Source organism: Oryx dammah, unplaced genomic scaffold (assembly GCF_014754425.2).
Source record: "Oryx dammah isolate SB20612 unplaced genomic scaffold, SCBI_Odam_1.1 HiC_scaffold_18, whole genome shotgun sequence".
In the NCBI taxonomy this organism is placed as follows: Eukaryota; Metazoa; Chordata; class Mammalia; order Artiodactyla; family Bovidae; genus Oryx; species Oryx dammah.
In genome coordinates, this window is record NW_024070202.1 from 111549382 (window position 1) to 111576020 (window position 26639).

General features: G+C 42.4%; 1 protein-coding gene across 6 annotated transcripts in view; it reads right to left on the bottom strand.

The window, feature by feature from the left end:
* EZH2 (enhancer of zeste 2 polycomb repressive complex 2 subunit) overlaps positions 1 to 26633 on the bottom strand; it is a 56648-nt gene extending 30015 nt beyond the window's left edge. For 4 of the 6 annotated variants that reach the window (XM_040260301.1, XM_040260299.1, XM_040260300.1 and 1 more), the window contains exons 1-3: positions 26598 to 26633; positions 3548 to 3671; positions 2864 to 2992 (exon numbers count right to left, since the gene is read on the bottom strand). In XM_040260301.1, coding sequence (XP_040116235.1) covers positions 2864 to 2992; positions 3548 to 3664 — 246 coding nt within the window. In that variant the 5' untranslated portion in view covers positions 3665 to 3671; positions 26598 to 26633. Of the gene's footprint in view, positions 1 to 2863; positions 2993 to 3547; positions 3674 to 26597 lie in introns of those variants that run through there. The other 2 variants (XM_040260304.1, XM_040260302.1) reach the window with 2 other exon arrangements.
* Between the last annotated feature and the right edge of the window lie 6 nt (positions 26634 to 26639).

The window sequence follows — 26639 nt, forward strand, 5'->3', positions numbered from 1 at the left end:
TAAAGAAAAACTAAACAGAGATATAGTCTTATCTGAAAAGTAAGGAGACCAGACAGAGACCACTAAAGTCCTTTCCAGCCCTAAAATTCTATCATTTACTACAATAACACCAAAAAGCCCCACAAACTATATAAATCTTCAGCTTCCAAAAGTCATTGATGATGGTTTTAAAGGGGGTGGAAGGCTAGGAGGAATAAAAGAGGAATCATTTGAATCAGAATCAGCTGTCAAGAGAGGCTCAAAAACAAGGAGCTTGACCAGTCAGAGCTCCAGGCAACAAACCCTGAACCCTGAGGTTAGGGGTTTCTTTCCTCCTTTTCCTTCCTATTTTGTGAAAATGCTTCTTCTCAACCTGCATGGAGTACTAAGTTTAAAAACCACTTGTTTTTATCAAAATACTAATTTCTTCTTACCATTTGTCCCACAAGCTCAATAAAAAGTTAGGCATCTTTACATTCAATGACTTTTATCTCTACTGACAAAATTAAAAGCAAAATTCAATTAGCAAATATTCATTTGAATAAACTGTACTCTTAACACCAAAAATTGTATCATGAGCAATTCCAGTTGTACGTAAATAACAAATTTCAATAATTTCTTAATGTGTCTGAGCAAAGTGTACTCTTTCAGGCCCACATCAGATCATTAGAGCAAGGAAACTGACTTTAATCCCTCTAAGCTACGTTTTCAATGATCCAGCGGATGTTGGCAATTTGATCTCTGGTTCCTCTGCCTTTTCTAAAACCAGCTTGAACATCCAGAGACATTACTTTGCCAACAAAGGTCCGTCTAGTCAAGGATATGGTTTTTCCAGTGGTCATGTATGGATGTGAGAGTTGGACTGTGAAGAAGGCTGAGCGCCAAAGAATTGATGCGTTTGAGTTGTGGTGTTGGAGAAGACTTCAGAGTCCCTTGGACTGCGAGGAGATCCAACCAGTCCATTCTGAAGGAGATCAGCCCTGGGATTTCTTTGGAAGGAATGATGCTCAAGCTGAAACTCCAGTACTTTGGCCACCTCATGAGAAGAGTTGACTCATTGGAAAAGACTCTGATGCTGGGAGGGATTGGGGGCAGGAGGAGAAGGGGATGACAGAGGATGAGATGGCTGGATGGCATCACAGACTCGAGGGACGTGAGTCTGAGTGAACTCTGGGAGTTGGTGACAGACAGGGGGGCCTGGTGTGCTGCGATTCATGGGGTCGGAAAGAGTCGGACATGACTGAGCGACTGAACTGAACTGAAGCTACGTTTCCTCACTCAGAAATGGAAAAGGGGTTAACACAGCCATCACAATGATCAAATCACAACAGACCTAGCGCCCTGCCAGAAATCACCACCGCTGCGACTATTATAAAGGCAGGCTGGGCTTTCGGCAGCATTTTGAGATTTGTAATGGGTAGCAAAAACAAGTGTTCCATGTGTTTCCTACTTTATTTCTCCAAATTTCTAAGATTTTTCTCTCTAGGGAGAAAAAATCCCAGGTTTCTTTTTCCTCCACTTCAAAACTTCCAGAACATCACCAGACAAAACTTGCAAAAGAACCAGTGAGAGGCTGCATCCTGATCCCTTTTGAGAATGTTCTAACCAGCACAGAAAGGGATCCCTTTTACCTTTAGTGATGAAATATTGATTAGTATATTTTGTTCACATATGTACATTAATAAGTACATATTAATAAGCCATTTACTTCAATGTGTAGGTCCTGACCTGTTCCATGTGACTGGAAGGTGTTAATACTTTTTTTCATATAATACATTTTATACAACTGCAAATCAGAGCTTAAAGAGTTGTCACCTAACAAAAATGTATAAATAACTAAGAATCATCCCAAGCCATTTTTTACCATCAAGACCATGAACATCATCACTGAAACCACTTCTAGAACCATAGCTGTGGCACTGACCAGTCCTTGAAGCCAGCCTGTCACATGACCTCAACAGGCCTCATACGACAGCAAATTAGTGCTTAATTATTATAATACCCTATAAAAAAATGTCTGCTCATTGAAAACATCACTTTAGAACAAATTCATTCTATTGTTTAGATGCATCCCCTGTTTAGACACGCAGGTCAACAATCATCTACTCTGTGGTGTAATTTAAATTTCAACTCACTTTCTTCCCTCTTTCTGCTTCCATGCCTGTTCATATAGCATTTCGTATGATGTCATGTCTTCCTGTATAAAACTGGTACTTAAGTTGAAACACCTTAACCAAAATCCTATTGATTGGTTCATACCGTGTAAGTTTCTGCCATTTTCTCTTCATCTTGCTACTACTACTTTTTAATGTGTTACTTCATTATAAACCTACCATAGATTTATTGCCTTCCTTGGAAAACAGTAATTTTTTGCAGGGATTAAGATCTACTTCTTCATCAAAAAAAATGCTATTAACAAAGGAAATTCTGACCTCTCGACCTCAAGTTTTAAAATTCCCAGTGAGCCCTAGAATTTAAAACAAAATGTGTAATAAAATGCTTGTTAACTCCATGAGTATGCATGAAAAAGAAACATTTCTTCAAGCATGGCTAATTCATATGAAGGGGGAGAAAAAAAGTGTGTCAGAAAGCCGTGCCCTAACTTTTGATCTGATGAGGACACTTAAGAGTATTTTTAAGTTCTTTTTTAACGAATAGTCTTATAAAAGTCTAGGAATCTACCTAATAACAGTGAAAGTAGAATTCTAAACACCAGAGCTGTTACAGGAATAGCTAGAAGCCATTAGCAGTTGCACATTAAAGAGAAACACCAATAAAACAAGGGACATCCGAGGTCAATGGTTCTCTCTCAATAACCAACCAACGCTGCAACAGCAAAAACCAAAATGCACTGATAATTTGAACAGCGCGTGAGTTCACCAACCTCCCTGGTCCCGCGCAATGAGCTCACAGAAGTCAGGATATGCACAGGCTGGATTCTTCGCTGTTTCCACTCTTGGTTTAAGATTTCTGTTCTTTCCAAAATTTTCTGACGATTGGAACTAAACATACTCTTTAAAAAAAAAATGAAGGAGAGGAGAAAAGAAATTGTTCATTGTTAGACAATTTGTAACATCTCTAATGAAGGTTAAAATTGCATGATTCCTAAAAAGTACCAGGGACATTCCTTCAAAAGCATATGATTTTACACTAAAAGGTGGCTTCCCACATTCAAATAATACAAAAACACAACATCTATTATTTTACTGAGAGTGGAAAGGGAATAAGAAATCATTTTTGTCCTTTGTTAACTGTGTACATATCTTCTTTAATTACAAAGACTTCAGGAACACAGTACCATGAAACACCCCTTTATGCTTGGATCCTGGGTCTTCTCATGCAGTACACAAAGCTATACTGAAAAGATGGTGGTTGCCAAGTAGGCAAAATTAGACTAACAACTTATTTCACTATGTGCATGGTACAATTTTTATGTTAGTTAAGACAGACCAAGGACCTTAACTTTCAAGGTTGCATTTCTCTTATAGTAAATAAGGCCATTTTCCCTTCAAACTAAAACTTATCTTGAGGGGCTGTACACCGCGTGCTCCCAGGAGGCAGAGGGTACCTTGACTTCGTCAGCGCGCCTGAACCTCTTGAGCTGCCGCAGGCGCATGTATTCTGACTTTACGCGCTTCCGCCAACACACTGGTCCCTTCTCAGACTTCTTCCCAGTCTGGCCCATGATTATTCTAAAAGCAATGGTTTCATATTAAAATCGCTGATCTGACCAGCCTGAATATGATCACTTGTGTTTTAACCCCAGCAAACTAACCACCAACCAAAAAAATGACACATCATTACGCTCTCGGTATTTGCAAGGAGGGTACTCACTTGTTCTGTGCTGTGAAGTCCTTAAAAACATTTCATTCCAGGTATAAATTTTTATTTAGCATAACTTTTCAAAGACATTTTTATTTACAAAGATATTCCACTCCTAAACTGCAGTCATTCTACCAAAACATGACCCATTACAGGAGTTAATTATATACAGTAAGGAGCTATGAGATTCACACTTGTGGAGTGAAATAAAAATGTAGACACACGTTCTAAGGTTTTCATCATTAAATTAGCTGACGTAGGCACAAATAAATGACTGGAGAAGAGAAATCCAGAACGGAAGTAACATCTACATACAGCACTAAGGGTACAAGATAGCAACATGTGAAACAGGCGCAAATTAGAGCAGTCCCTCCACAGGCACTTTCAGCCACGCTTCTCACCGTCGACATGGTGACGCAAGTCTGTGCTTTCACCTGTGGCCACCTTTCCTCCCATGGGGCCTCCCAGAGAAGGCAGGGACCCAGAGGGCTTGGAAGCCAGTTATGTGAAACAGGGGCTCAGCCTGCGGTCCACCAGGTGTCCAATTCACACTACAGAATCTAACAAGTGTTCTCTTCTAGAACACTTTCTCAAGTGCTAAGTTTGTACTTATATCTTCTAAAGATTAGAAGGATAGCCCTCTGTCAGATGGTGCAAAGGGGCCGCGCTGGGGATCTGGGCTCTACTTTCTCTAAGCACAGTGGAAAGTCATGGAGGGTTTTCAGTCAATGGGAAGGAAGATGTCCACTCTGGAGGGGCCAGCTGGTGGCAGCAGTGACAGAAGGGGCTGCAGGAGAGCAAAAGGCAAAGGTGAGGCCAGGTGAGACTGGACGGCGGAAGTGTGGCCAGGTGGGAGACGCAGCCTGTACAAGCACACCGGGGAGGAGAGCAAGGAAAGGATGTCCATCTACAGAAGACGGCTTTCTGGCCTGAGTAACCGAGCAGGGTTTCAGCTACCCGTTTACATACAGCCTTCAGGCACAGAGAAAATGCCTAAGGAGAGGAATCGGAGAAAGAAAGGAGCCCAGAGGTCAGGGGAACTTTCTGTAGGAATATTCCACCACCAAGCCAGGACAGACAAAGCCAATGGTGGATGGTTCAAGCTGAAAGAAGAGCAAAAGAGAGCAAGGGATAAATGACTAGTAAGAACTGGGCGATGAACATACAAACATGAATGGACCACAGAACCTGCCATGTGGAGCTTATAACCTACCTAAGAAGGCCTGAAAGAACAGACTCTGCAATACGAGATAAACACACGAAAGTACTGGGGTTGAGGGTGGGGGAGTCAAGTAAGGAGGGGCAGAACAGTGACAGCTCAACCTTAACAGCTGAGGCGATTTCAAGAGGCACGGAGAGCAGGCGTTAAGAGCAGGAGCCCAGGGGCAGCAGGGGCGCCAGCAGACACTGCAGACAAAGCACGCCCCACACAGGTGAAGAGCCCGACTACAGGAACCGAGGGAATGAGAAGAATGAAGAGCCTGCAGGACTGCAAATAGACAGCTGAATGAGGTTCAAAGTGCGCCCTTGCCTGGGGTGCTGAGCGGAACACTCCTGGGAGGTGAGGAGACTAATCGCCACAGCCGACCCCACCTTGGCAGAAATGAAGAACCCCAGAAGAAGTTAGGAAGAAGGTAAGGCCGGGCCAAAGGGTGCCCGAGTCTGGGAGAAACTAGAGCTCTATTTAAAAGGTGACTCTGGGGCAATTTTTTGCTTTCATATCTGTGGTTAGGTAACTCAGGTGACTCAATGCAAGTTATTTTAAGATATTTAACACTTCAGAGGCCTACCCAAAAGAGGGAAACATCAGGTAAAAAGGGATTATCACCGCTTCATTAGCTCATAAACTCATCACCACTGCCGCCTCCACAAATTCTTCCTCCTCGGAGGCGGTGGTGGTGCCGAGTCCGATGAACCTGCTTCGGGAGCATGGCTCTTGTCCTCTCTGATGTCCAACACGGCTATCACTACGGTTCTAAAGGTGCGTTTTTTTCTGTCGTGGTGAAAAGGTATCATTAGTTAGCACTTCATGTTTTCAACCCTGGAATATCTTCCAGATGTTTCTATCATTAGTAAGAACACCTCTAGAAAAGTCTGTTAGGACAGAACCAAAGCTGTAACTAAATTACCAAGTCTCACAATCAACAATAGGACACTTCAAAGCTGGTTTGGAACCAATCTCTCCTAAGAGGGCATGTGTAGACACGTTTCCACATTTATAAATTTCAGAAAGCTCTCCCAAATAATGAAAATGAAGGTTTTTAAGCCATAGAATGATCTGGTAAATATGCACAATAGACAGGAAAAGAAAATCATGATTCATTTAGGGGAAATTATCCAAATATAAGGTTCATGACCTCTGAATTAGGATAACAAAAGTATACAGACTGTTCCTCAAAAGTATAGGGATAAACAGGCAGAGCCATGAAAAAATTAACAAAACTTAAGGTACCATTAGAAGGATGTTTTTTACATAAAACAAGCTCCCTCCCTCAGCATTGACAACACACTAAAATCACATTTACATGTTCTTCACCCCACTTCACCCCCACTGGAGGTTCCTCAATCTCAAGAACAGTTTTTCTCTTTTGTAAAACTCCAGGGCCTGGCTGGGTGCCTGACAAACAGATTTTAAAACAAACAAACAATAAAACCAAACGCAGGTCTACTAACATGTGCTGATCACGAGCCGCTGTGCCACTAGGTATGAAAGGAAGGGGGGCTGCCGTGCTGAGCACAGGAAGGGAGGGGAGACACCCCATCCTGAGAAACCTGGGAGGAGCCTAGTCTCAGGGGCAGCCAGGGCCCTGTGGTCCACCTGTCCTGCAACAAATCAAGAGGCCCTGAGCGGAAACCTGGAGCCTCGGGATTCCCTTAAGGAAGCTGCTCCTGCCTGAGACCTCATCCAAACAAACTGGGTACCAGCACCCCCCACAGCTAGCTGGCTGCAGACACCCGGCCCGGCAGGCAGAAGCCTTCAAATTCGAGCTCCCCCAGCCCCTTCCCGCCCTGAAAGCAGACAAGTGAGTCCTTCTACTCCTTCCCACCATATCTCAGCCCAGTGAGAACTAAGATAGCGCTCGGAGTACTCGTGGATTGGCAGAAAGGAACTTTCATTAAAATGACTTGCTACTAAATGGATGGGGATGTGTGAGAAATCCAGGTTTTAAATGTCTCACTCAAAAGACCTGTTTAGTCCCACAGATGAAATGACACGAAATATGATTTTTATCCCAGAAAATAAAATAGCTTCTCTTATTCAAAGCAGATATAGCTCAAGTCCACCTGTATACAATGAAACTGAAACAACAGTTATATGGTTTAATTCAAGAGACAAACCAGGGTATGGCAGGGGTCCATCCACACCTTAATACAATGTCGTACAGCCTGTCAGGACTACAAATACATAGATTAAATAAAGCAAGATTATACATAGTTCAGAGTCTATTTTATGAATCAACCAAACCTCAATTGTTTTGGATTAGGCTTTCTGCCACATGAGACACAGAAGGGATCTGAGGTATATTCTTAGGACTACAATGAATGAACACAAGACAGGTTCCAGCCCCATGTCCTCAGGGTCCATAAGCAGCAGCCCGAGGAGCAGACCTACTCCGCCCTTGCCCTCCAGTGTAGGCACCAAGACACACCTCACCTGCAGTGACTGGGCCACAGAGCCCAGGAATCTCATTCCTGTTTATCAGGTCCAGCCCTCGGCCACTTGTGAGGGGCCTTTATTACCTAAGGTAACATTCCTGCCCCTCCTCACTCAGCTGAGGATGACTGAGGAATTAAAAAAAAAAAAAGACAGAAAAAAGGTTCCCTAGGCATTTTCAGTGCCCTTGATGCCCTCTTTAAAAGGTTCTTCATTCCTAAAGGATTTGCCACATCAAGTCATTTGCCATCTACTCACCTGAGTTGTGCTTCTACTTGTCTAAAGAAAATTATAAATTACGTGTACTACTTATCCTTCTCAACTAATTGCCTTAACGTTGACTCCTAACTGAAGACCCGACTGAGGAAGGTGAAATCCAAACTCAACAACATTTAAGTACTACTACTGCGACACTCTCAGTGTCCTTCCCTAAAGAAAACTGCCAAGTTTGAAAAAATCACCAATCTTCAATAGTGCTTTTATATTTAAAACACTTTTGAGGGCAACTCGAAGTCTCACCAATTTTATTTATCTTTTTAAGTTAAAAACCACTGTTTCAATAAACTCAAAAGTAAATTAATGGTAAATAAGATTTTGTAGGTTAGGATCAGGAGAACTTAGAGAGACTTACAGATGTTAACTTTTGGTAAGACATAAAAATTTACCAAAGGGAAGTAAGTCTTACGCCTGAGGAGCTTCACAGAAAACCCCACAAGAAGGAGACTGGGAGCAAGGCGTCCCGGGAGGCAGGCGCGTGGGGCTGCTGCCTACGCCCCAATTCGGTGGGTTCATGAAAACAAGCAGATACCACTACATGTCACCCCCGGCCCCAGCTGCGCAGAAGGGTGCCCTGGTGAGTAACAGCACTGGTTATGGGCGCGGGGCACCAACGTGGGCAGCACACTCTCCACATCCCACCCACAACTTAAACAGAGGCGCGCACACGGCCTGCAAAGCCAGTGTCCCTGGGCTGGACCCAGTTCTCCCAGAACCAGCTGTGTGAGAACCTGGCCAGGTTCCCATATCTCTTGGTGCCTCCCTGTCCTCACGCCCTGAGGAGCGTCCAGGTCAGAGAGCTGTCCTGAGAAGCCCACTCAGGTCAGGCACCGCCCAGTACCCGTCAGAGCAGGCGCAGCACCAGGGAGGTCCTGCCACCATCACCCGCAGGTGAGGGAGAGGAGGATACGACACCCAGAGAGAAAGTCAAGATGACACATGGATGTGAAAAGTCACTTTCTCACATGGGAGGCTCTAGGCAAGTAAATAAGAACAGAACAGGACTCCAGGGATCTCAGGAAGGAATGCAGACCACACAGCGAATCCAAGAGAATTGAAACCTCAGGAGGTAAGCCCACGGAAAGAGGTGGGCTAAAGGAGCCCACCTAGGAAACTGTGGAAATCTGTGTTTCAACCGGACAGAAGGCGGCTAAGGACGAAAAGAACTGGGAAGAAGCTCTGTCCTATAGCTCAGTTTTCTCCTGGGGAGCCAGGGCCAAACAAGAGGAGGCAGGGACGGACCAGCATCAGGGACGGCAGCAGGAACTCAGAGAGACGCAGAGCATCCCCGGGTGAGCCAGCGGGCGGGGCCTTCCCCAGGCCGCAGAGCCCAGCAGCAGGAACCCACGTCTTCTTCCCCTGAATCCCACTGCCGGCACAAGGAAGCCGGGCTCTGAGGAGAGGGCCGTTCAAGGGCTGGGACCAGGAAACCAGGAGGAAAGCCTGCAGCAGAAAGGAAGGGAATGCTCTGAGGAGGAAAGGCAGGAATCAGACTGAAGGACTCCCAGGGGCCAGAGCTGCAGGGGTTTTAGAAGCAAACAAAATCACAACAGCATTACAACCAAACTAACAAGTATCCATGAGTCTGAGAGAAGAAAGTGAAAGCGTAAATAAGTAAATGGGGGTGGCGGGCAAGTCTTCCTTATGCGGAATTCCAAAATCGGGGTGGGTAGGGTCCCAGTGCAGATCAGCAACACCCCCGTCAGGGTTATTAGCTCACCCTCTGCTCGCACCCCATGACACCTGCCACATACAACTCGTATCTTCCCCTAAATCTCACAACCTGTCACTTCAGTTGCTGCTTAAAAAAATGGATCAACCCAAACTGAAGGATATTTCCACCAAACACAGGACCAATAAATAAGGTTATGATAACAGGGAAAGACTAAGAAACTGTCACTGATCGCAAGAGACTAAGGAGACAGCAGAATACAACCTGGTGTCCTGCAGCAGAGTAAGAACTAAGCAGGAAACCCGGGGATATCCAGACAGAGTCTCCAGGTTCATTAACAGTAATGTAATAACGGTTTCCTAATTTCTGACAAATATACCATGATTACAGAAATCTAAAATTATTTCAAAATAAAGTTTCTTTTTTAAAGAAGAAAATTAAGTTATACAACAACCTAAAAGCTTCCATTTTAAAAGTAGGCACCTACTTTTTAAACAGAACAGAAATATATTAGAAATTAAAATGCTATGTAAAATGTTAAATTGAAAAAAACAAAAAATTTACACAGATGGAATTTGAGGGGGAAATTCTCACATCTAATTCTACTATTTAAAAACTCAGACATCACTTGAGTAATATAAGGGGGGGGAATCTCCATATGAACTTATGGTGTCTACTTAAAAAGATAATCCAGGCTATAGGCTATATTAATAAAAATACAGACTCTGAACCAAGGAAAGTGATTGTTCCACCGATTATACACATACTGATCAAAGAAATCAAACAGTTCTATACAATTCAGGTGTTGTGTACAACTAGTCGTGTTCAGGATGAACAGAGAAGCATGTCTCTGACCCAGCTGGGAGACAGCAGTAAACACCGAACACAGAAAAGAGCATCTGAGTTTGGGGTTTTAATAGAGAAGTGCTAATACACATTCACCGAGTCATTCAATATTTACTGAACATCTAGCACATTCTAGGTACCCTTGTAGGAAGAGAAGGCTCAGAAATAAATAACAGACAAAAATCTATGACCTTACAGAACTTAGTCTACTGGGATGGAAATAAATCAAAAACAAAGAAAAATGTTTAGTATGTAAGATGGATGGTGTTGAGGGCTGTGGGAAAAAACAACCACCAAACAGGAAAGTGGGGTGAGCCAGGTCTGCTAGGGTGAGCAAAGGAACCCTGCTAAGGCTCTCAGCACCCTGTGCAGGGTGCAAGCCCGTGGGACGCAGAGAGCTCACCAACTTGTATTCTGTTCCCACCAACCCACTCGTAAAATATGCAATAATATTTTCTAGTAAAGATTCCAAAAATAACTGATTCAGTATCTATCCAAAGCAGGTTTCAGTAACTCCACAATGCTCCAGTCATCAACACAGCTTTACAGAATTTCCAACTGGCATTAAAGCTGGCATTCAAGGACTGCTAGTTGTCACAGCTCAGGTTAACCACTAGGTCAATTATCCTCAACAAACAAAGACTAAAAGTCGACAGCATTTTATAACACATACATGCTCTCTTTGTTAGTATTAAGCCAAATTAGAGAAATAGATTGGCTATTCATTCATGTTAACAAAACAGCCATCATTAAATATGTGTTGCTGACTGGAATGTCTGTATTTAATCTGTCAATTTGCTTTGGTTATACCATAAGATGTTTATACGTGTACATTTTTAGAGAGCATATAAATAAAACTAAAGTCAACCCAACAGTTGCATTCAACATTCAAGTTTGAAAAATTTATTAGAAACTGGGTTACTGAAGTAATTTAGGAATAAAGTGACAAGGACTTCTGCCTGGGTTGGTAATAGTGTGAATGGAGAAAAAAGACAGCAAGAGACATTCTAACATTTAAAAGCCTGATGCACTCACGTGGAGAAAAAATGGAGCAAAAGAGATTAAGAAGCCCTAAGTTAGCCACTGCAACCACTAAGAATCTGAATGTAGGTCCAGATTTAGACATTAATTACTCACATAGCAGTCAACCAGCACAAAGAGCAGGCAGAATGTTCACAGAAAACACGACACCACTCATAAGCTGAAAGGGTCTTAGGGCCCCTTGAGTTTATATAGGGTGTAGCTACTAATATTTTTCATATTAGAAATTTAAAACTGAGAAAGTTTTAAAACATTTATTTAAAAAACAACAACAGCAAGTCTATCACATGTTAATATAATAACATGTAATGTTATTATAAAATGTTAATATAACACATTTTATTTTTAAAAAAACTATTTTCCTTTTTCAAAAAATTAATGAGGGGTACTGTTTTACATTTTTGCCAATTCTTTAAATATCTGTCTTAATAGAAGACAGCTGGATTCCCATATCTGCTTCTGCATTCAATCTGCTCCAACATGCTGTTTTGGTTGAAGAAAATCCCTTCCCAAACAAATATCTGAGCTACAGCAGAGAAGGGCGTCTGCATGGCTTCTGAGCTCATGGGCAATCTCATGCTCGGACATCACTCCAGAACTGTTTTAAGAGAAAAGTGACTAGAGCAGCTTGTGATTCAACCTCATAGCTGCTTTTCCTCAGTAAGCAGAGGCTGTTGCTTAAAAGATCAGTTACAATGAGGAATCTGAAATTGTATCAATAAACATCCCTGCCCTGCTACATTAACATTCATTGGCCTGTCTCCTTTGGCTGCATCTTTAACCCATGCGTGACTTTATAATATCATTTCCTCAATTTGAAAAACACTGGTCCACTGAGTTATGCAGATTTTCCATAAGTTCACATATTTCAAAAAATCATTACTTGTTAAATCCACTGCTGTCATCAGAAAAATCTTTAAGCATCTATTGGAAAAGCTGTCAACCTCACTATGACAGATACCAAGTTTTCTAAAAATTCTAATTTTTGCTCCAAAACTCAAACATTGCCCCTGGCAACAAATAACGGTCAGTTGTTCTCCGTCAAGTGACAGGCTCACTTTGTTGAAAAACGTCTGCCCCATACCCAAGCTGGAATAATCACTGTCTGTCAACCCCTCTTCCAAGTGAAAATGGCTCCGCGTGAAAAAAGCAGCTGGTGCAGCCTGGAACTCCATCACGTAAGGGCGGCTCCCAGAGAGCGCTGGACTCGGGCAGCGTCGAAGGCCTGTATGCACATTCCTGTCCTGCAGCACTGAATATTAAGATGTGTGCATCAGGATCAAGAGCATATAAAGTTAGTAACTGTTTTCACTTCATCGAGGACGTTCTCGAAAAAACATTTTTTTTCAGCTCCAAGTGCTACAGTGCCAACAGTCCTTGTCTACCACTGCTTTTTCGCCACTGGAACAGATGTCAACACGTAACATCTTAAACTATTACCAAAACTGTCTTTTCAAAGTATCTATTTGGCTGGACCAAGGTCTTAGGTGCTGCATGTGGGTTCTGGTTCCCTGACCCCATGCACTGGGAGGGCAGTCTCAGCCCCCGGACCACCAGGGAAGTCCCACTCCCTGCGGCCCAAAGAGCACACTTGGAGAACAAGTATATCCAAGACACCACATGAATCAGAAATCACAACAGTACCCCAGCTTTTCATCTGCCTAGCAGAGAGCCTGGAGCTGGCATATATTCAAATTATATTTCCTAAAAGACAAGTTTGTAAGAATGAAAGTCTAGAAATCACCATTTTTGCAATTTAAAAAAAAGATAAAAATTTCTGAGAGCTTCCCTGGTGACTCAGTGGTCAAGAATCTGCCTGTCAATACAGGAGACACAGGTTTGATCCCTAGTCCAGGAAGATCACACATGCCACGCATGGGGCAACTAAGTCCACGTGCCACAACTACTGAGCCCACATGCCCTGGAGCCCGTGCTCCAAAACGAGAGAAGCCTCCGCACCACAGCAAGCGTAGCTCGCCACAACTAACGAAGACCCAGCACTGCCAAAAATAAATAAATAAAAACATTTTAAATCTATGTTAAAAATATTTAATGAGGGGTACTTCATTGTAACTGTCAACTACAGAATTCAAAAGAAAGGCTGCCGTACATCTGTGCCAAATTAAGGGATTAACGTTAACAAAATTTGTCTTAAACAAATTGCTTGCTTTCATCCATCTGTCCTACCCTTCACCCTCACAGGAAGGTATCATCCCTCGTCACCATCTCTCTTCTAACCCCCCGCTTTGCTTCCCCCAAATGACCCTACCCTTCTGACCAACTCCCCACATACTCACTCACACTTTGCCCTACCCACGTAAGAGAAAGATAAAAGTAAATATCTTGTCCCTTTTCACTTTCTAGCATGCCTCTGTTTTTATTTAAAAGGGAGAAAAAAGGAACAAAAATACACAAGCTCACTACTGCTGCATCCAAACAGTCCTCCCAAAAGACTTGTGAAAATTTACGAAAAAGAAATTTCTAAAACTTCATTTGAAGGACTTGGGAAAGCCAGGAATAGAGGTACTATCCACCAGACAAAATCAACTTATAAAACATTCTGAAAGTGCCTAACACGGTAAGTGACACAAGTTCACAAGATACAACAGGCTCATTAGTGCCTAAACTTCAGCAGATCATAGCACACACGATCACTAGCACATACAACTACAGGTGAAAAAGTATTGTGAACAGCATTTGTATCAATAAGTTTTTAGGAAACAAATGTGCCCTGACTACTGATAAGAGAAACTAAAAATTCAGATCATATTTGTAGCCCTGGTTTGAGCCCAGCTAAAAAGGCACAGGAAAACTAGAGTAATGTACCAGTCTTAGGTGAATGATAGAAAACATTAACTGGATTGTTTCAGCAAAAGTGAGTAGACTCTGCAGTAGTGTATTTTCTACAAAAGTCAGATCATCTTCCTTTCAGCAGAAGAGTAAACTAAACCCCAGTCTACAGACCAGCATTCTTGTGTTATTTGAAAATCCTATCCATTCATAGACATGTCTTAGAAAAGAAATGGCATATAAATTTACACCAGGTGGAAAACTGAACTATCATAAAGGTCTTAAACAGTTTGTTGGGACAACAGACAAAACAGATTGATTAGCTAAACTGACATCTAGAGGGTGAAGTTTTCTTTGAAAACTGTACAAAACCTGTTTTTATGAGCTAAACCTTTCATTCTGTTAGGTACTACTCAGTTTACCGAGACACTGTTGGAGAGGAAACAGAACAGAAACTGACGCACCAGAAACTGACCCAGCTCACCGTAATCCAAGGACCGGGCGTGGGACACGCATTTCTTCAAAACTCCTTCTGATACTTCCTTAGAGGAAGTCTATTCTAAATCATATCTCAAATAAGCCAACATCCAGTACCCGTTTACCAACACACATTGGGGAAAGTTTTCAGAGAAGCCCACGTTAGGTAAGTTACCCTGGTGAGCATTAAGCGGGTGACAGGACGCTGCCACCCCAGCCGGCCCTGCAAGGCCTTGACACCAGTCAGCTGCGCGGGCTGCCAGTGCTTTCCACACAGCATGAGCCCCCATGCAAACCAGCAAGTATGCTCAACAGAAGGACGGCGATCTGTGCGCACACTGGAGGAAAACCGGCTGCTCTGGGGCCTTAAGAGGTTTCTGTGATACCTTTCTAGAAACTCTCCACGGGCAATTCTGCCAACATACTACTGTCACCTGACACACTGACTCTATGTCTTAATCCCCAAACAAAATTCCCTTTATATTCTTTTTTTTTTGGCTGCACCACAGAGCAAGTAGGGTCTTAGTTCCCTGACCAAGGATCGAACCTGTGTCCCCTGCAATGGCAGTACAGAGCCTTAACCACTGGACCGCCAGGGAAGTCCTCCAGTTTCCTCTATATTCGAAGACAGTATCATAAAATGGACTTGGCAGTTCAAACTACTAATGCCCAAGTATTTACAGACTCTCTCAGAATTTCCAGGCGTTCTACATCAAGTAACCCTTACCTGGAGATTTCAGCACTGGGGTTCGTGTCCACCACAAGGGGATAAACATGTCTATCAATGCCATTTCTTTAGCTCATGGACAAGACTCCTCAGAGACCCTTCAGAAACTCCTGGGGCTCATCTCTACCTTGAAATTCATTCTCTTGCTTAAAAAAGTAGTAGTTTTGGGCCAACATGGAAGTAAAGGAGATAGGGGTCATGATAAGCTCTAAGTCTTTTCACGACCTTCCTATACTTAAGGTTTATGATAAATATAAATATACTGCTGAAGTACTAGAAAATGCCTAACCCTTCAAGTATTATTTATAACCAATGATATTTCCAGTATGTGTTACCAAACTATATTGTCTATTTAATTATTTTATTACTATAAAATCATGTGCTGTGCTTAGTCACTCAGTTGGATCCAACTCTTTACGACCCCATGAACTGTAACCCACCAGGTTCCTCTGTCCATGAGGATTCTTCAGGCAAGAATACTGGAGTGGGTTGCCACGCCCTCCTCCAGGGGATCTTCCTGACCCAGGAATAGAACCTAGGTCTCTTGCACTGTAGGCAGGTTCTTTACCCTCCGAGCTACCAGGGAACCAGCTTATAATCAGCATTAGATGTTTTAGGAACGGGAGAAGTGCACAGAACTGAAATGCTAGCTAGGAAGCATCACAATCACCTGTGAAGGTAATATAAACTCAAGTCCAGTATTTCTCAGTCTCCAGAGAAACAGACCTAAGTGCCTACAGAAGAGAAGGACCTAGCATCTCAGTATTTGAGCTAAGAAGCCTAGAAGTAGCAAAACCCTATCCTCGAAGGGACCTCTGTCCTCCTGGTTGTATGAATTCAGGCAAGTTACTTACCTCCACCAAGTTCCTATTTCTTTATCTATGAAAAAGGTACATGGTAGATCCCCAGTAATCACAAGCTGCTCAGTTTGTTTGCTCATCTCAGTCACTTAGCAGTGGAGATCCACGAGAGCTACTTGCCAAGGAAACAACTACTTTTAAATGATCATCCTACTGGTAGAAGATGATTAAGTTCATCCTAATAGAACCTTTTAGAACATTCAAAGACCAGATAACTATCTTCTCATTCAGCAAATGCTCTATTTTTTTAGAATAATTATAACGTATGACTTTCAACAAATTTCAAAAGTAAAATGGTTGGTTTACAGCTGCATGTATATCAGGCACAGAGCAGGCTAGAAGTAAACAACAGCCAGTTCCATGACTTGGAAGCACAGGATAGCTACTCACGCACCTGTGAAACTTCACTTCAGGCGCCAGCATCAAAAACATACAAGAGCTGCTCTGACGATGATCAAGATTCTTTCAATGCTTAAAGAAAATCAACTAGGCTTTTGTCATTTTTTGTGTTTTGCTTACAAAGCACTTGGTCTTTAGTATCAAAAGCCAAGACACTAAAATGGATAAAACAGTCATGATGTTCTGTCTTTTTGACACTTTTTTAAAGCTTACTAGAAACATCCTGACATGCTATGTATGAATTTAGTGTGCATAAATGCAACAGAGAAATACAGACCAACTGGAGATAAATTTGCAGAATCATTATTTTATATTCCTCACTTATTTCCAGGTTTCTCAAGCTAACTTTAATCAAGAGTATATTAGATACATAAATTAAAGATGCATAATAGTACCTGACAGCAGGTAGCAAAGTTCACTGGGTGATATACACAGCAAAGACAAATAAAACTCACTTTTGAGCAGACTTCTGAAGGCTCTGCTTTAAAGGCTAGGGTGCTATTTAAATGATCATTTACTGAGTTGCTGCTAGAGAAGAGAGGCCCAAGTTTTCGATTTTATTGGTCCTAAACCAATTTCACAAAATGTTATTTCTATCTGCTATGTACAAGACTTTTTTCTAACCTCTACCATGCAGATGAGTAGACCAGAGCTTTGAGTGAAGGGGAGAGAGAGAGAAAGGCTGAACAGCAGCTTGAGATGCTACAAGGGTACGGAAGGGATTCCAGAAAGAGGACAGACTATGAACTCCACATGAGGCTTCTGGAGACAAGGAAGATGACCAGCTGAGCTCAACAGGGGAGAAGTACAAGAAAACTCCTGAGAAAACAGCTAGTTCACTGTGTGACTAGTCGAGAAAGGTTAGGCTGTTTCTGAGATAGCCTGGAACACTAGCTTCGGGAGTTTCTCATGGAATCAACCGCCATGGAAGACAACCCACCTGCAGAGGTGTACAACACCCAGCAGAAGCCCTGGCACTTTTTTTTTCTTTATTAAAGAGGAGACCATCTCAGGATGGTCTTTATTCCTCTGCTGCATTTATGCACACTAAATTCATACATAGCATTTCAAAATGTTTCTAGTAAGCTTTAAAAAAGTGTCAAAAAGACATTATTTTGTACAGTGAAGAAAAACTAAAAATTACTGTGGGAGTAAATCAGGTGTTGAGCAAAAGAACTGATACTTTGCAGAAATAAAGCAGCGAACAAATCAAGTATGTATAATCTGAAAAACCATTTGATTATATAACAACAACAAAAAACTACTTCACTATCAAAACAGGCAGACCAAGCTTGACAATTTTATTATCACTTCTACATAACCAGATTCTAAGATAAAAGTCAGTTTTAATTTCCCCATTTATCCTCTGAAGAAAAAAATGAAAGCAAATTGTTAATTCACTAAAAAATGAAAAGGTCCAAACTACTCCAAATGAAAATTTAAAGAATTATTAAATATTATCACTTTCACATTTTAAAATTCTTCATGCCACAGAACTCACATACCTAAGACCATCGAGATAAATCGTGTCCTTTTCATGTTCTTGTTCCTACAAACATGACACTGTGTTATACCAAGAACTGAATGACTTGTGAGTTAAGAACAGATTTGTTTTCACACAATTTTACTGAATTTAAACAATTATGCTTCTAGTGTTATTACTTAACTTGATCTATATATTGTCAAAAATACACAAAATCAAAGGGGAAAATTTGGAGAACAAAACTGGAAAACATTAAGGAGAAAACATTTCCAATACATACATCTGACAGAGACAGTGTACCCAAAATACAGAAACACCAATTTTTAAAATGGGCAAAAGGTTTGACAGAAAAGTACACACAAATGGCCGATAAGCATGTGAAAAGATATCCAGCACCATGAACACTTGGGAAATATACATCAAAACCACAAAAGGACACTCAGCACTCATTAGATGCCAGTGATTTAAGCAACAGCAACATGGGACATTGGTGAAGACGGAGCAGAACCACAGGTCCCAGGCAGACACCACCCTGACTCCACGCAGGACGGCACAGTCACTTGCGGAGATGGCCTGGCAGTTTCTCATGAAGTTAAATCAGTATTTACCAAGTGACCCCACAGTCCAACTACAAGTCTACCCAGGAGAAAGGAAAAGATCCATCCACAAAAAGATTGCCCAAATGGTCACAGAGGATTTACTATAACAAGAGCCAAAAGGGACCAGCCCGATCAGCGAGAAGTGAAGTGAAAAAAAGTACAGGATGTTCACACAGGGACTGCTACTGAGAAATAGTGACTCCTGAAACAAGCAACAACACAGATAAACCTCGAGAACATGCTGGATCAAAGAAGCCAGTCACAGAAGAGTATATCCTGCATAATTCTATTCACATGAAATTCCGGAACAGGAGAAATCGGATCGGCAGCTGAGAGAATGATGGAAAAGGAGCATGAAGAGCTCTGCAATAGCAGCAAGGTTACATCGTGACTGACGTGACAGTCACACAGATGCTTACAGCTGGCAAAACTCTTCCAACTATACCCTTCACATGGTGGATCCTAATGTATATAAACTACACTTCAGTAAAGCTGATTCTGTACCCCCAAAAACCGGACACCTCTCTAGAAAACAACAGGGCAACAGCTATTAAAACCTGAAACGCGCATAATCTTGAACCATCGGCTCTTCCTCTAGAAAGCTTTCATGCAGAAGTTCAAAGCTCCGTAAGGATGTTCCCCCCTCAGAGGGCGAGCACAGCACCCACAGAGACAGCTGGTTCACTGCCTGATGACACAGAAGCAGGTACAAGGAGTATTCCACCCAACAACAGCCTGAGAGCCTGGAGCAAAGGGCAGTACACTTCTGCAAGGAGCCACGTGGTTAAGCACTTGAGGCTCGGCAAACCACAGCCAGTCGCCTTGCATATTCTTCGGGGGGGTTTTGTTGTTGTTTTACAACTCTTAAGAAATGCTAAAATCATTGGTAGCTCACAGGGCCTTACGAAAACAAAAAACAAGTGCACGAACGTACACCCCCAGGCTGAGAAATCAGGGCTTTGAAGCCCTAATGCCTAAATTCAAATCGGTAACCTACCACTTACTAGTAACTTAATCCCTCCATCTCTTGTTATTACAGTGTCCGTGTAAAATAAATGAAAGTACTTAAAACCGTGTCAACTACAGAGCAAGCTTTAAAGAAATACCAGCTTTTTAAAATGTAACAGATCTCTGTACTGACTTAAAATAATTGTTTTATATCAAAATAACGTAATCCTGCTTGTGTAAAATACATAGATACACGTATAAATATATCGGGTTGACCAAAAAGTCCATTCTGGCTCTAGCAGTGTGCTTAGTTGTTCTTAACTTCGTTAGATTGTACTGTGACAGCTCTCATATCAGTGTACATTTAAAAAAACTTATCAAAACTGGTCAAGTTTTTTAAAAAAGATGTTTTTATGTGGACCATTTGTTAAAGTCTTTATTGAATTTGTTACAATATTGCTTCTGTTTTAAGATTTGGTTTTTTTGGCCTGGAGGCATGTAGGACCTTAACTCCCAGTCCAGGGGTTGAACCTGCATCCTTTGCACTGGAAGGAAAAAGTTAACCACTGAAGAGCCAGGGAAGTCCCAAAATTGGTGCATTTTTATGTAGCCATTTTAATACTGAAAATGGAAGAAAAAAAAGGAATATTTTCAGCAAACTATGCTTTATTACGTCAAGAAAAGCAAAATCACAACTGAAACACAAAAACAGATTTGTGCAGTGTATGGAGATGGTGCTGTGACTGAAAGTATCAAAAGGAATTTTCGAAGTTTCATGCTAGAGATTTCTCGCTGGACAATGCTCTACCGTCTGGTAGACCAGATGAAGTTGACAGTGATCAAATCGAGATGTTAACTGAGAAGGATCAATGTTATACCACTCGAGAGACAGTCAATATTCTCAAAATACCCAAATCAATACCTGAAAATCATCTGCACCAGCTTGGTTATGTTAATCGCTTTGATGTTTGGGTTCCACTTAAGGGGGAAGGGAGCCCTTCTTTACCGTATTTCCATATGCAATTCTCTACTGAAACATAATAAAAACATTCCATTTTTAAATCAAATTGTGACGGGGATGAAAAGTGGGTACTGTACAATAATGTGGAACAGAAGAGATCATGGGGCAAGCAAAATGAACCAGCACCAACCACACCAAAGGCCAACCTTCATCCAAAAAGGGTGAAGTTGTGTATATGGAGGGATTGGAAGGAGTCCTCTATCGTGAGCTTCTTTCAGAAAAGCAGCTGATTAATTCCAACAAGCACTGCTCCCAGCTGGCTTTCCAGGTGGCTCAGTGAATCAACTTCGATCCCTGGGTCGGAAGATCCCTTGGAGGAGGAAATGGCCACCCACTCCAGTATTGCTGCCTGAAAAGTTCCATGGACAGAGGAGCCTCATGGGCTACAGTCCACAGGGTCGGAAGGAGTCTGACACCACTTAACGACTAAGCATGCACGCACCCACTGCTCCTAATCAGACCAACTACTGAAAGCAGCATTCCACAAAAAGCGTCTGGAATTAGTCAACAGCAAACCATAATCTTCCGTCAGGATAACCCAAGACCACATGTTTCTTTGATGACCAGGCAAAAACTGTTACAGCTTGGGTGGCAAGTTCTGGTTCATCCACCATATTCGTCAGACATTGCACCTTTGGATTCCCATTTATTTCAGTCTTCACAAAATTATCTTAAAGAAAAAATTTCAATTCCCTGCAACACAATAAAAGGCAACTAGACAGTTCTTTATTCAAAAAGATAAGAAGATTTGGGGAAACAGAACTATGAAGCTGCCTGAAAAATAGCAAAAGGCAGTAGAACAAAATGGTGAATACATTGTTCAAAAAAGTCCTTGATGAAAATGGAAAAATGTGTCTCTATTTTCACTTTTAAAACTGAAGGAAGGAACTTTTTGGCCAAACCAATATATTCGCGTGAATACAGTGGAAAGTTTGGGACGAATACACAGCAAACTGTTAAGGGACATGGAATGGGGTTACAGAGATCAAGAAATGTTCACTTGATAAACATCTAAATTATGTATTTTAAATTGAATACATAGTGTCTGTTTTTTTAAACAATAGACAATTAGAAGTAAACAGATAAATCCTATGTGGCACTATTTTCTTTATATACAGATATTTAAGTTTGGGAAGTGTTTAGTTCCATGAATGAGAAAGTACATCCGGTCTTTAAAAAATAATACTGGCACAGTTACTAAGACTCACTTATTAAACAATTTGTGCCAGGTGTAGTTCTAAGAGCTTCACGTGTATTCATTTATTTAATCCTCTCCACAACCTTATGGAATGAATGCTTATCATTAAGACACCAATTTACACACAGGGAACTTAGACTTCAAGGACAATGTGACAGGGTACCCAAGTTATATGACTCCAAAGATCACACTCAAAGCTTTCCTATCTTCCCCCCAGAGTGCACTCTATTAGAATTCTGGCTGAAAAAAAAATCCACAAAGACATCTTTTAGTTAGTCTGGGGCATCAGATCCCATAAAACTACAATTCAGTTCAGTTCAGTCTGAACTACAATTTATCTACTTTTAAATATAATTTTCTGATTGATTCAAATAAACTCATTCTTCTTGGAACCCATGATTGTCTTCAATCATCCAGAAGACAAGTAGATAACATGAAGCTGATAATAGGAGCCAAACAGAATCTAAGTTTGGATCCTGCCTGCAAATTCCTAGCTGATAATCCTGGGCAAATTCTTAACCCTCTACACCAAAGCTTACTTATCTGTAAATGTTTGCAGAGTGTGCTGTTGTTGTTAGTTCTTTTAACAGTAAAATACACATAAAATTTCCCATTTCAACCATTTTTAAGCACACCATTCAGCGGCATTAAACACATTCAAAACATTGACCTTCCATGTCCAGGGTTTTTTTCACCTTCCAAATAGCAGCTCTGTCCCAATTAAACACTAACTTCCCATTCCCATCTCCCCTCAGCCTCTGGTAACCCCTTGTTCTACCTTCTGTCTCTGTGAATTTGCCTGTTCTAGCTACCTCCTATAAATGGAATCATAAATTGTTTCCTTGTGTGTCTGGCTTATTCTCCTGAGCATACCATTTGCAAGTTTCACCTACGTTATCGTATGTGTCAGTATGTCAGTCCTTCAATAGCTGAACACTCCATTGTATGTACACGTTTCATTTATCCAAACCTCTGCTGATGAGCCCAAGGTGGTTCTCACAAGAATTAAAAACAAAGCACCTGATGTGAATGTTACCACAATAAAAAACAAACCAAGCAAACGAATGAAGCATCTGGCAAACAGTAGGCTCTTTAATATTAATGTCTTTTTCTTCACTTTGTTTTGTCATATTTTTGCACCACATAGCGGTGCAATGGCAAGACAAAAACAGTGCAACCATCTTACAAATTTATCAGCTATGCCTTTTGAGATATTACTGGGTTTACAACTACATTTATCATCTTAAAAGTATGATGAAGAGCACCCCAATAAACTATCTGTAATTACACTAACACTACTTTCTTCAGTTTTAGCTTCAAAACCTAGCTCAAGTTATTCCAATCAAGAACTCATTAATGGTAACTAAACCCCTTTTGATTAAAAGACATATTCGTCCCCTAAATTTCGGTCAATTTCAACACAATTTAAGCAGATACTATATGCCAGGTATATCCTGACGATCCATCAAGCTTCTCTCTGGCTGCCTGAAATACCAAATACGAAAACCAACAGTTACATCTAAAGTATATCCGATTTTCAGTATCTTAGGGTATTAATAATTAGGAGAAACCATGGAACTTGTACACCTTGATAATTATTTTTCTTTGTAACCACTGCCACTCAGGGAGAAAAATACCTTCCAAAGCTCTTCACAACATGAATATATCCTGTTTGCTTTCCAAGTTGCTTTGTCGAAATATTTCCCTACATTTTCAGGATTTCCTTTATTCATTCAACTATTAATCCCTGCTCTCTAGCAACTCAGGTGCACAAAGAAAACTAAGACAGAGCCTCTGCCTCAAGGCACTTCAGAGTGAAGGGAGGGATGCACCAGCAAGTGATTTCAATTGGATACAGGCTACAGTAAAGGTACCAACTAAGTCCTTGAAGAGACATGGAAGGCCTCCAGCAGGTGAAGCTTTCTCTGAACTTAATAAGCTGTTCCTCTTCTGCTCTCCCCAAACTGCACATTTCACCTGCCCACGTAGAATTCATCATTCACAGAAAATGTTTTCTTCACGTGTATGGACATAAAGACTGCAAGGCAGATCCATAAATCATTTCCAACTGACTCCAGAATTCATTAGCTCGTCATAGGATTTTTCCTTGCTGTTAGTTTTTAAAAAGCAGATCAACTTTCTTAATCACTTCTTTAGGCCAAGTCAGAAACTAATTCAGACTCCTGCAGCATGCCAGCTCAAAGGATGGGGGATATCCTGGAAAATCTCCATGTGACCTGGGGAAATCTGCCTACACATTTTTAGTAGTCAACACAAAGATAATCACTTTTACCTATGCATGCAAGGCAAAGCTGATATAAACGAATTTGAGCTTTTTTTCTTTGCCTAACTATACTAAATCAACAAGTATAGTTTTTTAGCACTGCTACTTAAACTAAATACACTCTCAATTCAAACACAAAAAATTTAAAACCAATTCCCCCAAAACCTTTTCAAACAAAATCTTGTGGCAAGTACAAAGATAGTAATTATCAAATATAATGTACACAAGATGGGGAAAACTGGAATTTTGTATCCTAAAAGATTCAAATTTCTGCCAAAATCTGCATAACCAGCTCACCTCATAACAATGGGCAAGATTATCAGTAGGACTTTTTATAATTACCAACAACTAATATAAATGTAGACAATACTTAGGAACAGCACCTGGAATGTCAGTTCAGTGATGTCGAACACTGCAAAATGTGTAAGACTTTTACACTACATTTCTTTGTCTCCATTTTTTTGAAACCGTAAAATAGAAGGTTGCACATTAGATCAACAGATAATGCAAAGAAGAAGAATGCCTAAGTGTTTCTAAATTTTGTTCCTTTGAATACGTTCACTTTCCACAAAAATTAGTATTCAAGATGCCATTTTCCTAACTGTTTCCAAGACTTTAAACATTACATTCTCTAACACACCTCCAAAAAGAGAATAGGATTCTTTATATCTAAGACTAGAACCCCATCTATTCCTAACTTTAGGGAATAGGAAAATTAAAATGTATCTTGAATACTTTCGTTTTCTTGCAACTAAAATGATCAATAGGATTACACACTTGCTCTACATTTTATCTCCAAACATAAAATATTTGCTACTGGTCATGAGGAGTAATAGAAGATAAACTCCACAACCAACCCCCCTAGCTCCCTAGTGATCTAAGGGTTAGGATCCCACCCGCTCGATCTCAAACCCCCCTAGAAGTATAGACTACATTCACCTGTGTTAGCATTAGTGTTTTTTAAAAGCTTTTTTAAACTGTTGTTTTAAATGTTGTTTTATGTGACATTGAAACGCCACAAAATTAAGCTGATAACGACCTTTCAAACCCAGCAAGCAAACCCAGGAGCATTTTAAACATTTTTAAATACCAAAGACATCTTTATTTCCAAATGAATTAAAATTTTACAGATCCTGTGCGACAAACAAAGAAGTTTAGCTTAACTGCGGACAGCACACGTTCGATTTCTTAGGCAACGAACATTTCTGCAGCCAGTCTTTTCTGACTCAACAAAGCTATTGTTCACGGAAAACAAGTTCAATTAATGAGAAATTGCTAACCATACCATCCAAACACACATTTAGCATAAGCGTTTTCTTTGGACCAACTCTTTCTACCATCTCTTCCCCGTTCATCCCCTAGGGATTTGGGGAACAATCTCTCCTCACTAAATGACAGCTGATTTCGTTAGCACCTGTCGCCAGTCTCACACGAGTTGGCCAAAACAGCCTGGACAGGTTTCTTTCTTTTTTTTTTTTGGAAGATGATGATTCTTCAGAAAGTGGGGATTCACCAGGCGTGAGTTCACTAAGTTTTCCAAAATACCGCGCTTCTCGATCCCTCCCGTTCTTCACAAAGTGACCCTGAGGCACCGACTTTTGGGGAGGCGGAGATGGGGGTGGCGGGCCCACAAGGACGCGTGAACTCGACGGAAAGCCCTCCGTAACGAACAAAACCGCGGAGGTGGGGGGGAGAACAGCGCGACCCGTCCCTCAAACTTAACGGAGAGCCCCGCCGAAACGACGGAGGCGGCCGGGGACCGCCTGGTCCGAGCGGGGCTCGGGGCCGCGGGGCTCCGGGGCAGCTTTAGGCGGAAATGTCAGCAAGAGCGGCCGCCCGAGTCCGGTCTCCGCGCGCCGTCCCGGCCCCCGCGGCCCCGGGCCGAGCCTGCGCGCTCGCGGGGAGGGGGCGTGGGGCCGAGCCCGCCCGCCCGCTCCCCACGCCTCCTCTCCCGCCCGCTGTCAGGCCCCGGTGTCACTGCCCCTGACTCGCGCCGAGCTCCCCCGAGACACAGTCCGTCCTTTGTCTGTGAGTGCGCACTCGGCGCCGAGGTCCCATCAACTTGTGTGGGTCCCGTCCCACCCGGGCGCTCCCGCCGCCGTGCCGCTCCACACAAAGGAGACCGGGGGCTCGGGCGGCCGGCCCGCCCCGGGCACCCGAGCGCCCCCAGCCCGGCCCCGGCGCCTCGGGAGGGAGGGGCGCGCGAGGGGACCCCCCCGCAAGCCCTCCGCTCGGCGCCCGCCCGGGCTCCCGCCTCAGGTTTCTCTGGCTCCCACACAGCCCGCCCGCGGGGGTCGCGCGGGTCGGCCCGGACCCACAGCCCCTTCCGGGAGGCGGGGGTGAGGGGAGGTCTCTTCTCACCCCCACGAGCCCCAGAGGCTCCCCGGGAAAGCCCGCTCGTGGGGGGGGAATACCCGGACCGGCTGAGCGGCAGCGGGGATGTCCCGCCGCCGCCGCCCCACGCCGAGCTCCGGAGCCCCGCCGGCCGGCCGGCCTGCCAGCCCGACAGCGGCGCGTTACCTGCGCCCCGCGCCCCAGCCCGCGCCGCTCCCGCGCGCCGCT